At 39.9% G+C, this 14,724-nt stretch overlaps 1 protein-coding gene across 7 annotated transcripts in view; it reads left to right on the plus strand.

Moving 5' to 3' along the window:
• The window catches only part of ptprub (protein tyrosine phosphatase receptor type Ub), a 161,050-nt gene that overhangs the window by 44,183 nt on the left and 102,143 nt on the right, over positions 1–14,724 (plus strand). For all 7 annotated transcript variants that reach the window (XM_034609863.1, XM_034609866.1, XM_034609864.1 and 4 more), the window contains exon 2: positions 2,264–2,395. In XM_034609863.1, coding sequence (XP_034465754.1) covers positions 2,264–2,395 — 132 coding nt within the window. The remainder of the gene's footprint in view (positions 1–2,263; positions 2,396–14,724) is intronic.

A 14,724-nucleotide genomic window follows, 5' to 3' on the forward strand; every position in this document is an offset into this window, starting at 1 on the left:
CAGTGGGTCTGTGTTGAACCTTGATACGGCTTGTGAGTGCTAATATAAATGTGCCTGTAGCAACCAGCAGAATAAACAATGTAAAAAGGTCACATAATAACAAATACACCCAGACAACTGCCTAAATTTCAATGCTTTTCTCTTGTGAACCAGTAGGTTGATATTTTTGGGGGTTTTTAGTGAAATTTCTTAAACTATTCTACAGCTTGTCATTTTCCCTCAGACGTTCATGTCCACTCAGGATGAATTATGAAAACTTCTCATCAAAATGTTTTATTTGTCCAATACTTTGTCTTATAAGTGAATACAGGTCAGCAAAGCAGCGAAGGGGGTTGAGAGGGTCTTCCATTAAACAGTAGTTTATTGGTTTGATCCCTGACTCAAAGAAGTGTCCTTGAGCAAGATACTGAATCTCAAACTGCTGCGGCTGTGCCATTAGGGTAAAAGTGTTGTATGAATATATGCATGAATGGATGAATGGGACTTGTATAGTAAAGCCCTTTGATTGGTCAATAAGACAGAAAAAACACCTTGTAGATGCAGCCCGTTTAACATTTAGAGGTAATGCCATTTCCTCACTTTTACTTTGTGTATGGTGCTAATTAACACAAGTTAGAAAGGTGACAATGAGAAAGTTATGGAACAGGTCGGAGGCAAACTGGGAATGATGCGGTTACCGTTTTAGCACCTTAAACTTGAGCTGACCAGGTTGCCCCATTTTGATGTTTTAAATCTAATATACTCACTTTATTGTTTTTGTAGTGGTAACAAAACCCAGGCCTCATTTTTTCATTGATCAAAATGAAATATGAAAGGGCGCTTCTTTTGTCCTCCATTTTATTTGACCTGCATCATAACAAACCAATGCTACGATCACACTAACCTGTAAAACACTGTAATCTGTTGCCACCTTATTAAAGTGAGAATTATGAATACTGACTACATTGAGGCCGGCTGCGTTTTTTCTCTGCAGCTTGTCACGTTGAGACCATTTGTTTAATGGGAGATTAGAGAAAAGAATGAGCGGCAATAAAGCTGTGGAGCACAGGGGTCACCTTCAGGACCTGCTCGTGGTTATTCCTATCATTAGCATGTCACGTCTCGTGCTGTCTTGCTTCAATTATTACTGACACAGGCTCCGTTCTTATGGCTGGGCGGTTCCAACTGCCCACCGCTGACTGTAATTTTCCCACCGATGGACTAATGTGAAATATGGCAACAGATGCAGAGAGCAACGACTGAGGCACATTATTCAGGACCCAAGGGCCATTAAAGCCAGAGCTATTAAATATAATTTGAAAAAATTAGTTTTTTGGCGCATGGAATAGCAGGTTGTGAGGTATTATGATAATCACTAGATTCCCCAGGGTGCCTGCTCTCTCCAAATGTTATTACTATTTGTGAATGCCTTTGTGAATGGGCTCTGGGATATGTAGTCTTGTTTGTGAATGTTTTATGGGAGGGGTATTTCTCCTCAGATACAGGGACAATTAATGCTTTCGCTAGGGTTTGCAGTCTTTTGTGCGATTTGCAAATAATTACAGCTCATTGCTTGACATGCTGCAGGTTTGAGAGAATTATTGCACACGTCAACACATTCTCTTCTGTTCAATTTCAGGTGCACAAACCCTCATGACAGTACTGAGCTGCCGTTCAGCCTTCATTTGACCATTCACACCAGGTTCATGGTCACAGGCACTGACCCGAGCACTATTGTAGCTATTACTGGAGGTTCAGTAAAGTGGTTGTTGCTGATAATCTTCTTCGGTCAACTTGTGAAAATGTTGTGCAACAACATGCTCACCTCAGAAGCGAACACAGGTCACTGCTTTAGCTCTAAAGGGGAGAGAAGTGTGCGGCTGCATTGCACATTTCATCGTGGTCGGCTGCTAAGAATGTTTTCTGGTTCAAGCGAACATTAAATGTAGAAAGAAGACATATTGGATATATGATAGATTTTTTCTCTTGTTTTCCATAATAGGAAGAGATTCAGAGGGAAAACTAAAAAATAAAAGCCCACATGACATGAAAATCACTAAAGCTCTGGTATATTCTATAAAGAATTAATAATTCATGTAATATCTGTTCCTAAGTTAGTTGTTTTTGTCTCCAATTTAGCAATGTTAATTTGGAATAAATAAATAAATAAAGTGAATGAATAAGCAAAATGAAAGTTGTTTGTGACTTTACATCTGCCTTCTCAAAGGCCAATAATGTTGATTGTCATGACTGTTGTTTATATTATTTTCCTTTTTCTCCCCAGCTGCTGGCTGCACGTTCGAGGAGGATTCTGACCCCAGTCTGTGTGACTTCACCCAGGGGGAGGATGACGACTTTGACTGGCTGTTGTTTCGTACATACAATTCACCGTACGCCGGCTCTGACCTCCTGAAGGGTGAGTGCTCCTCCCTCCTTTGGCTTGTACTTGTATTGCTTATTCAGACTTCTTCCTTTTTGTGTTGTCATATGTCTGTACGCATGCAGATTTTTAAAAGACAAAGTTGACCTAAAGTTTGGTTTTATACAAATCTCATACTGAAAAGTATGAATTTATGTGACCACAGGCAATTTCTTTTAAATATATCCGCAGCTGTTTCTTTTTAAATGATCCTCACATCTGGGGAAATAAACTGGCTTTTGTTTGTTGCTCTCTGGCTGATGTCAGGAATGTGTGACTGCGTAATTCAGCCTTTGCAGATGTCCAGTGTCCATTATGCATCAGCTTTAATGAAGCACTCACCCCAGTTTTGTCTACTTCCCGCCAACCCCAAGGATAATTTTATGTTAACCAGCCTCACAGGACTAATGGAAACCAGCATTTTCCTGCCATCATCCTCTCTACTGGAGGTTGCCAGAGGGAGATGGCATGCATAGTTTATGAGGCGCTCCTCCATCCCTGCATTAACAAATACCTACAGGGATCTGACAAAGAGAGGAGTGCTGTTTCAGCTTCTCAGCAGAAATATCCGCGGCAGCAGCGGGCTCTCTGCCGAACGACTTCTACAGAGGAAACTTGCTGCATGATTAAGGTGCCAGCCTCACATGAACCGATCAATCAATCTATGATATGATAATGAGAATTCAACTGAGCCATGGCAAAGACATGTATTTGGCTGTTAATTGTGCACAAGAGGTAGCGAAAGAACTTACACGTTCAATAGCCACAGCAATTTGCAGCCTGAAAGAAAAAAGTGACGTCAATTGATGGCAGATATAAAAACAGACGAGTGAAGATAAACAGATGGAAAAATGTCCGATGGGATACAGCAGGATTCCGAGCAGTCTTTCAAAACGATCGAAAGATTTCTACAGGAATAAATGCTGTTATTTCTAAAAGGTGTGTACCTCTGATTTCCATTTATACTACCGAAATGCCTTCTTGTCCGCAGGTGTCTCTCCAAATAGAAATTCGGAATTTGACAAATCCCAAATTCAATCCTAAACTCTTAAACCGCTCCTCCTTCACCTCCACATCATCAGCATTCAAGCCAGAATCTGCCTGCAGCCACCAGCCAGTTCATGGCAGACGATGGGGTAATTAATACTTTTCCCTTCGGGTTTAATTAAAAGTTGCTGCCCTGGCATTTACAGCAATCTGCGGGTTTCAGCGGAACAGTATAGCACAGGTGGAGTGAGGCAGGTACCGTAATCTGCACATGAGGAGACGGCATGAGAGACCCAAGGCATCAACTCCTGATCGATCAGCTCTGAAAACCCGGAGATGAATTCAGTTTAATTTATTATCTGCTCATCCTCCAACTCCACATGGGAAGCAGTGTGTTATTCATGTTCCCCGTGTGGCTGGAGTCGTTTTACAGTGACAGGCGTGTTCCCCCGTCAAGTACATCTTGACATTTTCACTGTCTTCTTCCAGGTGGATAGCCCTGCTGCGGAAATTGGCACAGGAAATGTTTTTCTCTTTTTCTTCCACTTCTCGCTGACTTAATCCCCCTCTGTTGACTTCTAACCATGTATCACATTGGGTAGCCAAGGTGGAGGGGATAACAAGAGTTTATGAGATAAGGCTATTTACATTGGACCAGTATTACCTTGGTAGGGCTGAGAAATTGGTGTCGGGGGAAGATTAGTAAACACAGCTGAGATAGCAGCAGCTTGTGGCTCCCAGGAGAAATTAGAGACAACCGTTGCCATGAAATAGAAAATTGTCTCGGAAAAAAGGAGATAGAATGTGGTGAGATGTTAAGAATGGGAACATTTTTTTATCACATTCTCTTGTCATTTTGAATTAGATTGGAGACGTGTGGTTGCTATTGATCATCTTCAGCTCTCTCGCTGTTTTAATGAAGAAGTTAAGCTTGCAGGATGATCTTGGAAAGAAAAATGTATCGGCATGTCAAGTATAAAATAGGAAAACACATTAAACCTGGTTTTTAAAAGGCACAGTTAAAAGTGATGTATATATATCTGTCTCTGTTCACATTTACAGTTGTTGGAAAATATAGTGTGGATACCTGACCTGAGCCCGTTGGGTTATACCGGGACCCGGGGCCTTGGTTTGGATAAACATTTAGACATTTTCTACAGGTTGGGATCAGATTCGGTCACGTTGGCTGGGCTAGCCTACTTGACTTGATGCTTTCATGTACATTTAGTGAAAATACAGCGTGAAAATAAATGGGACAGGGTAACACAAACTCAGTGCAGCTTACATTAATCCATTAAGACTCAAGGCGCTGAATAAATACACACTCTAAAACCTAAGCATTGTTTGAAAACAACCACCTAAAATCTGAAGTTTTTCTGAAGAGCCCAGTTTCCAACGTTTATAGAAAAATCGAATTTCTCATCTTCTGAAGCCGATAGAGACCTGAGATAAAAATATTTGAAAATCATTTCCTTTTCCTTAGAGTAGTAATTTTCGTCAATAACAAAGTGTAATCTACTTCAATATTGCTCCCCTCGCTAAGATTGTCACGGATTGTCTGAAATGCTACTTTTAAATGCTGAAATCCCTATCAAACAAAACCACAAATAGACTGCACTTCCCATAATGCATTTCACCTTCCCCACAAAGTATTTCATCAGTCCTATGTCTTGAAAACCATGGCAGTGGTGATAGGATGCTCATGTTTCCTCTGGCTCTAAAGCGAGAAGCACACAAACCTTGCAGCTCGTCTTAAAGGTTTATACACACACATGTTGCATCAGGTCCAAATGGGTAAACTGGCTCACGTCAGGTTTCCAACACACTAAACAGAACGCCCGTTCCTTTTCTCTCGGGCTTGCATAGATTCGGACAGAATCACACTCTATTCGCCAACAGGTGAGACAGGAAAAACGTGGAAAACACGATGTCCAAACATTTAAGTCAAACTAGAATGAAGATTGAAACTTTTTTAGCTCTTCAGTAAATATCAGATTCTTATTAGCCCAACAGAAGCACAGAGGGTATCTTTAAAGACTCAAAGATGAGGCAGAGATAACACTAGTGACAGCACCTTCCACAATACGGCCACAGTTTGCATGCACCCACGAGCATGCATCTGTTGCAGATAACTTGCAAATTACAACAACCACTTCAGTGGCTCATTGTTCTTTTAACCCCTGAATACAACACACTCATGAATACAGGAAAATGAAATCTCTGCCAACAAGTTTACAGCAGTAAGAAATGTCTTGATACTCAAAACTCATATTTATTCATCAAATAGTGAAGAAAAAGGGGTACTGAGAAACCACTGGAATTAAATTCAAGCTTTCTTGGGCATTTCTGGTTTGTATTTCTGCTGTATCTGTAAAACCGTGAAGTGAAATCAAATTAAAGCTTGTGGTAGGCCCCTGTAGGAAAACACCAAACTGAAGTTAGATTGAAGTGGCTACACTGATCTTCCTATCATTCCACAACTCACTGAATATCACAACCTGATAATCTATGTGAGGATTTTTGAGACTGAAATGTTCCAGATTCAACCCTCTGTTCAGACAGGGGTTTGTTCTTGTCGAGGTGCCACTGAGCACACAATCCTTGCTTCGCTTTCCACCTCAGCAGACGTACAAACAGTGTCTCTTGAATGTGCATAAATTGGGGCTTTAGTTTCCAGCTGAGTCATCCACAAATTCTCTGTCAGGGCTGAAGTGTTGAAATGTGCCACTGCTATTTTCCTTCATGTGTTGCATGCTAATGTAGCAAAAAACCCTCTCTCTTCCTGTCTCTGTTTGTTAATGTCTGCTGTAATGTCCAGTAGCACATGAACTGCGAACGCAAGTCCAGCTCCGTGTGTGTATTTGTACATCACGCTGCAACAAGCTACAGTCAATCGACGGGTTGATTTATTGGCTGCTCGCGCAATAGATCCTATAGATCCAGATAAATACCCTCAGACATTCTGAATGGACTGAACCTCAATGGATGGGACATCAGGTCTAAGGAAGGTTAAGACTTGCATGAAGCCTGTCTTAACGCATTGTCCTGAGGTCAGAGTCTGTTCAGTCAGCACATACTGCAGCAGCAGGTTCAATTTAATGACCTTACAGAGATAATTCTCGCAATAAAACACAGACAATCCTCCATCTATATCTCCAAGATTCTCTATCAGTCGGCTGTGGAGGACGATGTCATATCTACTGGCCTTTACAATCTGTCCCCTTCACCCCTGCCTGGCCTCAGCTACACACATTTGTGTGTGTGTGTGTGTGTGTGTGTGTGTGTGTGTGTGTGTGTGTGTGTGTGTGTGTGTGTGTGTGTGTGTGTGTGTGTGTGTGTGTGTGTGTGTGTGTGTGTGTGTGTGTGTGTGTGTGTGTGTGTGTGTGTGTGTGTGTGTGTGTGTGTCATTGACAGTGACCCGAGATTCATCTGTGTCTGTGGAAGGATGTGGCAGAGCGAGGAGGCAGATACATCTGCTGTAGGAGAGCTGTTGTTATCAGAGCTGACCAGCCGTCCTCACTGGTTTAATACTCTATTACACTGCCCTCCTCCACCTTTACATTCTGGCCCCCTGCATTTACCACATGTACACACACAGTCTCCATTTGTTGAAGATTCAAAAGTCAGTAATTTTTGCTGGTATAACATTTTAGGACAGACCTTAAAGTTATAGCTTAAAACTATGCAGTTTGACTTGCATAGAAGATATTAATAGTATCCTTCAGATTCTTTAGTGGAGGGCAAATTCTGTTTCAGTCTTTTTACCTCAACAACACAAATTCATTGAATTTTTTAGATGGTTGCAGAATTGACAGAGAACCGAATCCAGTGAGTAGAATGGAGGTGTTGTTTTTCACCCCTGAGTGTATGTTTGTACAAAATAACTCAACAATGCATGGATGGATTTTCACCAAACTTGGTGTGAATATTACATGTGGGGGTATCGCAAGTTGTTAACCTTTGAAGCCAATTGGTCAAAGGTCAAGGTGAATGTAGAAGGGTCTTAAAAACATATTTTTCAAGATATCTTCCTAAATAATAGAGACAACCTCAGCTTATTGATCAAAAATGATTCCTCATAATATGACGTCATAAATATAAATAAAGGGAAAAATATAAATAAATAAATACAAAAATGCATTTTCCAGATATATCATTTTTTTAAATTCAATTCAACTTTGTGTATAAAGCCAAATCACAACATACATAATACAATTTACAGGGAGCAACCTCTGCATCCTGTCTGACTGTAGTCATGAACTAAAGCTTGTATAGATTAAACAAATCATCAACGTGCCCACACCTCAATGCACCTCAAAGAACTCAGGGTTATGCAGCATAGGATTGTATGTGAATGCAGCTATAGTGCACACTTTCTCCTGTCCACTGCGGCCTCTCTGCTCTGCAGTGTGTTTGTGTGTGTGTCTAGCTCTTTATGCATCCATGGTACAGACAGGGAGGAGAGGAGAGAGAGACAGAAACAGCGATGTAACCTTGTCGCTACGTTTTCATGGCGTCGTCTCACCCTGCACCCTGTTATTGTCTGTACATTGTGCACACCCACCACTTAAAGGTTGTAGCCCAGAAACTGAACATGAACAAAACAAAAGAAGGAGAAAATAATAAAAATACAGACAGAGTGTAGGGTCTTTGCAGATCAATGCACTGATGCACACTTCTTACTTTTGCATGAATCTGTATATTCTTAGCAAACCGTAGACAAAGTGCTTACCTACTTTAATCCAGAACGTGATCTTTCCCCAAATTTAAACAAGTTGGTTTTGTGTGTAAATCCTGGGCAAACCAGCTCCATAACAATGCCACAGCATAAGGGTTGGTTATTTGTTATTCAACAGTGATTGTTTAACAGTTTATCTGCAGTAAATCTGCTGATTAATAGGGATAGTTTGATAATTCAAGGAATTATCAGAGGGACTAACAACCTATGCTGCCAATCAGGGTGGACTTGTTGAGATATTGCTTCAGGGGAACCCTTAACATTACGCAATAATAAATAATTAAAATCATCACATTGAAAAGTGGCATTAATGAGAAACAGCTTGTAAGTGAATCACATTTGACAGTTCAGCTCTGTAAGTGAGTTAGCGTTAACGTTAAATTCACAGACTGACGATAAGCTGTGAATCCTGGTGGTCTGAATTCAGAGGCTTTAAGCTGTTAAGCTTATAATGACAACTGCAGACGTAGCTATTAGCTAATGCTGTTTATGGGAAGCAGAACGTGCCTCTATATATTTTGTTGAAAAACAAAGACAAAGAAATTATATGTTGTTTCTTCTTCTACAAAGCAAAATGTGACAAGAACATGTAGTTCACAGAATGCATAGTATAAGAAATGTTGTCTGTGTTTCGTGAAGTTACTGCTACAGTTGAGTAAATTTAACATTTTAACAGATGAAATCAACAGTTTTGATGGTTTGAAATGTTACTTCCCCTTAAGTCACTGTTAAATATGAGTTTTTGTAACTTCAGAATGGCCCTCGTTCAAACTGCTGTCTCAATATGAAAACAGTCATCACTCAGACCTGCCTCACGTCTGTTCCATAGGACAACGGCTGATGTATTTGGTTTAAAGAAACTCCCAAAAAAAAGAACAGTTTCACTCTGATGTTGTGTTGTTAATGTTTTGCGGGGGGGGGGGACAAAATAACTGAGGACCCGAAAGGTCGACCGAATATATGGAGCTTGAAGTCATGGTTGAGTAAATCTTAATAAAAAGTCATGTAATGGCCTAAGGGAAAGTTTGGCTTAAAGGCTAAAAAATGTGCGATGATGAATGAAATTAGAGAAGAGATAAAGTGGTCTGTTGTTTATTTCCAGGGATGGTGATTCATATTTTGTTCGTGACTAGAGGAGGAACCTTTTAACGTCTTTTTAACTGGAGAGCTATATTTATCATTTAGCTCCGGTTACAGAGGACAATTATTCCCTTGAAGAGAGTTGTGTCTGGCCACTGCGCCTGTGAAAAGCCTGAAGGGTTTTTGTTTCAGCCGAACGTTCCGCCATCTGATTTCGCTAATAAACACACCTCCACTCGATGAGGGAGAAACCAATTAGTGAAACCAGCGGCTGAAATATTTGGTGGGACTGAAAACCTGCAGCATGTTGAACGGCTGAGGACCGGACATCCCCGGCTCTCAGGGATAATTGCCTACGACTTGTTGCCTCAAGGCAAAGAAGATATTTATTGATCACTGATGTGTTATATAAACGTCTGAAAGCTCAGTGGCCTTTTAAAGTAACTCAAAAATGCCTGTCGCTACACAGAAGCTTTTAAAATATTCACTGAAGCAAACATAATTTCCCTTTATGCCTTTTCAACAAGGTAAAGAGCAATGTGAATGATATCAGAGGCATATTCGGGAACGGCTTCCCAAGCAGACAATTGCTGAAGCTTGCAGTCTAACTGGATTACACCTTGCGACCAGTCCTTTTTATTCTCTGGTTTTCACTCTTGCATGCACAGACGCTCAGGTAGATATGCTAATGTGGCCCCTTTCGCCCGTCGTTTCCACCTAATTAGCGACGCTTTAGAGGGCTTTTATGTGTAAGTTTGCTGGTTTAACAACATAATTGAGGCTCGGGAAGCCCACTTGGGATCATGGCCAAATACACTTTCGCGGTGATTCACCTCAGCGCAGGTGAGATGAAGTGGCCGGTCATTCGAAGCATAATGGTTCAGCTCATGGAGAAACAGGCCATGTGGGTGACGACTGCAGTGAAGCTGGAGCATCCTCACAGCACACACTGGGTTTCTGCTCACACATAATTGGGCCTTGGAAAGACTTATTAAGATTTATTGTAGCAGCCTTATTGTTTATGTTACTCAAAACAATTGCAGCACAGTTTGGAGGGCAATGAACAGCGGAGCAAGCCCCAGTGGAGAATTATAGCGTAAGCATATAAATAGTGCAGCTTTTCCTCATATTTTCTGGTGGAGAAGAAACTTTGTGGCTCCAATATAAGTGAATTTTTAAAATTTTGTATTTCATTTGAACGATTGCAATATTCTCTGTTGAATGAGATTGCGCCACAGCCCTTACTTTATTAAATCTCCAGGAAACCCTTTGGATATAGAGTATAGCTGTACCTAGACACACTGGTGCTTTGAGCTAAGAGCTAATGTCATCATACTAACAAGCTGACATTGGCAATGCAAAAATGCTAATGATATGCAGGTATATGTTTACGCCAGGGGTCCATTTTAGGCCCATTGTGGTTTAATTTGTACTTGTTGCCAATGGGAGAAATGATTAAGAAAGAAATAATATGTCCTGCTGTAATTAAGCTGATGACACACACACACTTACAGTATATGTTTCCCTGATGATCTGAGCCCTGTTGACACTCTCTTCATATGTATCAAGCATGTTAAGTACGTGATGACAAGATTCAAATCCTGATAATTGGGTCCACAGACTGTATTTTATGACATGGCAACTCTCCAAAAGTGAAGCCAATGCATCTTGATTGCCCCCCTGGCATTTGGCTGTGGTATAACTCATTAACCCTTCTACCGCCATGTTGATGGATGAGACATGAACCAAACTAAAAAGTAAAATGTCAAAGACACTTTTCTAAGATGGTTTCTAATGGTAGTTCTTATCACACTGAAGTATGTTTAAGTGTTTTTTACATTTTGGGATAGTGGGAGGAAGTGGAGATGCTTCGTCCATCTGTAATAGACAGGAGATCTATTATTCTTTGTCAAAACTGTCTCTGGGAAACATCTCACAGGCTAGAAAACCTTAGTGTATCCCAGACGCTGACTTTAATAGAGTCACTATAAAAAACAGATTTTATAAAGAAATATTTGGCTTGGAGCTTTTTATCCCAGGAGGATGCTGAAACCTGTTCACGCTTTTATTTCCAGTTGGCTAAACTACTGTAACGTGTCGCTCACAACAATATCCAACAAGCATTTTGATTGCAGGTACTCCAGAATGCATCTGCCAGAGTTTTAACTAGAAAAGGGAAAGATGACCACCTGTGCTGAGGTCGTTACACAGGCACTGGTATTTAAGCAATAATGATTCATTGATGATGATACATGAAAAGTCAGGATCATCAAAGTGGTGAGGATGGGTTGTCTAGGGACAAGGAATGTTTGTAGCAAATTTTGCGCCAATCCAGGAAATAGTTAAGATATATCAATTTAGACTGAAGTGATCGACAGATCAGCAGACGTCAAGTTGCATTATACAATGTTCAAACAAATAAAAGCATAAAGATACACAAAAACAAAGCTTCGTACCAAATAAAATCCATGTTGATGTGTGCAGGAGATCCAGTCACAATTTCATTATATTTATAAATAATAATAATAATAATAATTGGCTTTTAACAATGCTAAAAGACACTTGGGTTGAACAAAGAGTTAAACAAAGGAGAAATCAAACAAAAACATAAAACTAAAAATCTAAATGCATGTCATAATCACACATTACAAAATAAAATACACGTCATATCGACCTAATCATCATAGAGCTTTTATTGATCAGCTGTTAGTGTGTAAGCTCAGAGCTCAAGGTTTAGGTCTCATGATGCTTGAAAACGTTATATCATTTAATCAAAGTCACGCTGCCTGTTACTTTTTCAGTGAGCAAAAGCTTAACAGTGTCAAAGCTTCTTGTGAACACTTGAATTGACTTAACAGACACTTCTACTCCTTCCCGCCGTCTTTTAACATGTTCCTTTAATATTTTTCTTTCTTTCTTCTGATATCCTTCTTTTTTCTTCTAATCCCACATTCCCTCTTTGGTGATCTGGACTCGGGAGATAGAAATAAGCTTTGCATGTGCGCCTGATATGGAGAGTTTTTGGATGTGTTTTTGGATATTTCCCAACCTCTGCACACTTCTTGTCTCCTCTGTGCCCACACTTTACTCTAGCTCTCTGAATGTTCACAGGCTTGTTGGCCTTGGCAAGTTGTTTGAAGTGTTTCTTAAAATTCTCTTTCTATGTATGCCTGCATTTAGCTTTCTCAATTCACATGAATTAGAGATGGAGGGAAAATGTGAAGAAAATTAAAAGTTCTGAATTCATAGCCACACAAACTAATTCAGACCAATATGGGCTGGGTGAGGTTTAATAGAGGAAAAAATATGTCTGACCTTTTGTGACTGAATGAACACTTGAGATGTTTGAACATGATGTACTCATCACCGTTAATGTAAGAAAATGTTCAAAGTTATGAACGTGGCTCAACTTTTCAATAGAGTACAGCAGAACAGTAAAATACATACAACTTTAAACCCCAAACATCAGCAGCATCCTTCTCTCCCTCCTCTGTTTGATACTGGGGATGTATTGTTGTTGGCTGATCGTAATTTGTAGCCGTTTTATTGGTCTGTAAAACACTTTGAGTTGATTTTATATGAGATTGTGGCCTATAAATAAACCTAAACGTTTAATTGTGACACAGTAGGACATTAAACAGAGGCCCTTTTCAATCAGATGTGCAATTAACAGCTACTATTAGCTACAGGGTGCCAGTCCATGACATAAACATTACTCCATTTTAAAAAGAAGTTAAAGTTTGCATATAGATGAATAGACAGCTGACAAGTCGTTGTGCATGCAAGAGAATTATATAGTAGATTCTTACAATTTACATCCTCAATATCCTGTGAAAACAGTCAGTGCCATTGCAGGATAAGCACCATGCTGATGATCTTTTCCTAATCTTAAACATGTAATAATAAACATATTATGATTACAACTAGATACACCTCCATCTATGTTCGACACTGTCTTTTCACATGAATGTTGTAAATATTGTTATTTTGTTGATGTGCTCTGTTACACCCCACATCTATTGCACTTCTATCCGTCCTAGTGGAGGGATCCCTCACATTTTTTTGTTGACTTAACTTCATCTATTTTCTCAATAACATTATTCTGAGTATACATTTTTATTTTGCAGAACACCCCAGGTTGAATTGCTAATACGAGTGTTAAATAAAATTGTGTATTTCATCCCATCATATAGAGGTAATCATACAGTGTTCATCTGTGTGTGGGGGGGGGGGGGAGAATGCATAAAAGTGATTAGCAGAGGTATCTCAATGATAATGCAAGATTAGAGTAATATCTGGTGGAAACAGGCAGGGGAAGGCAGAGCAGAGCAGAGCATATGGACTGCAGAAAAGGCAACAGAGTGCCCGTACATACCCATATACAGCAGAAGCTTAATCAGCAGACTGAAGGAGTGTGGGCCTCCACATTAAATTCTACTTATAGCAAAGCTAATGTTGATGTAACCTATGACAACGTGCAGCAGCTCTTTAATGAAAAAAGTTCAAAACTTGAGTCATCTTGATTTATTAAAATTCAAGTCATACTGGGCTCTTATACAACTAAACTCATTCTGCTCCAGGATCAGAACACTGCACTTGCTGACTTGCTGTTTGAATGGCATTACTCTCCAGTGTATGCTTTATTTGCATTGTGAGGTTGACTGGTTTTCTAGGGGGAAATAAAAATGTTGCAGTGATCTCCTGTGGGAGTGTGAATCCACCACCATCTGCTTATAAATGTAGTGCCCCGTGTCCCTCTGGGACCTATAGTTCATACTTCAGTGCTCCCACTTGGAAAACTGGAAGGATTCCCAAAATGGCTCCTCCTATGGACCATCTATTTAACCATGCACCCTTTCATTTTAAATTAGCCAAGCACAAAGCATCAGATGCTCTATATGACCTATACTGAACTTTGTCTTAAGGTTCTTCACCCTGAAATGTGTCTTTTGAGCTGTAAACTTCATTAAATGACTATTCCAGTCTGAAAGTGATTTTCTTTGAAAGTTCTTTAATGTAACACACTAATGGTGGTTTTAATATGAATATGTTTATTACCAAAAAAGGCTCACAGCACCACCCAGTGTATCAAACCGCTTTGGATCTTGCAGGACTAACACTTATGTAGAGTAAACCATTTGGGATGTCTCAACGTTGTGACATATAATAATCAAAGGTGGGCGCTCATTAGATGTGAGTGGGAACTTAGAAAGACGTGCTTATTTTCAAACCTTTGCTGAAGGTATATTACCCCTAACCTCTTAGCACTGTTTTCTAAAGGCTTTGTTTTTATGTCCAGGGAGAGGCACTTCAGCCAAAAGTTATGGGTGAATTTAAAACTTTATCATACACTAAATCATACACTAAATCATACACACTAAATCCACTAAAAAGTAACTGTATGTTCCAATTTTAGAGTGCGTTAAAAACGTCCCATTGGTCTCAGCTGTCATTTGGCTGCGTAAATGATGGATGCATCATTTAGGACTGAAGCTGCAGCGTATTTACCCTGATCAGGGTG

This window comes from Hippoglossus hippoglossus, chromosome 16 (assembly GCF_009819705.1).
Source record: "Hippoglossus hippoglossus isolate fHipHip1 chromosome 16, fHipHip1.pri, whole genome shotgun sequence".
NCBI classification, from domain to species: Eukaryota; Metazoa; Chordata; class Actinopteri; order Pleuronectiformes; family Pleuronectidae; genus Hippoglossus; species Hippoglossus hippoglossus.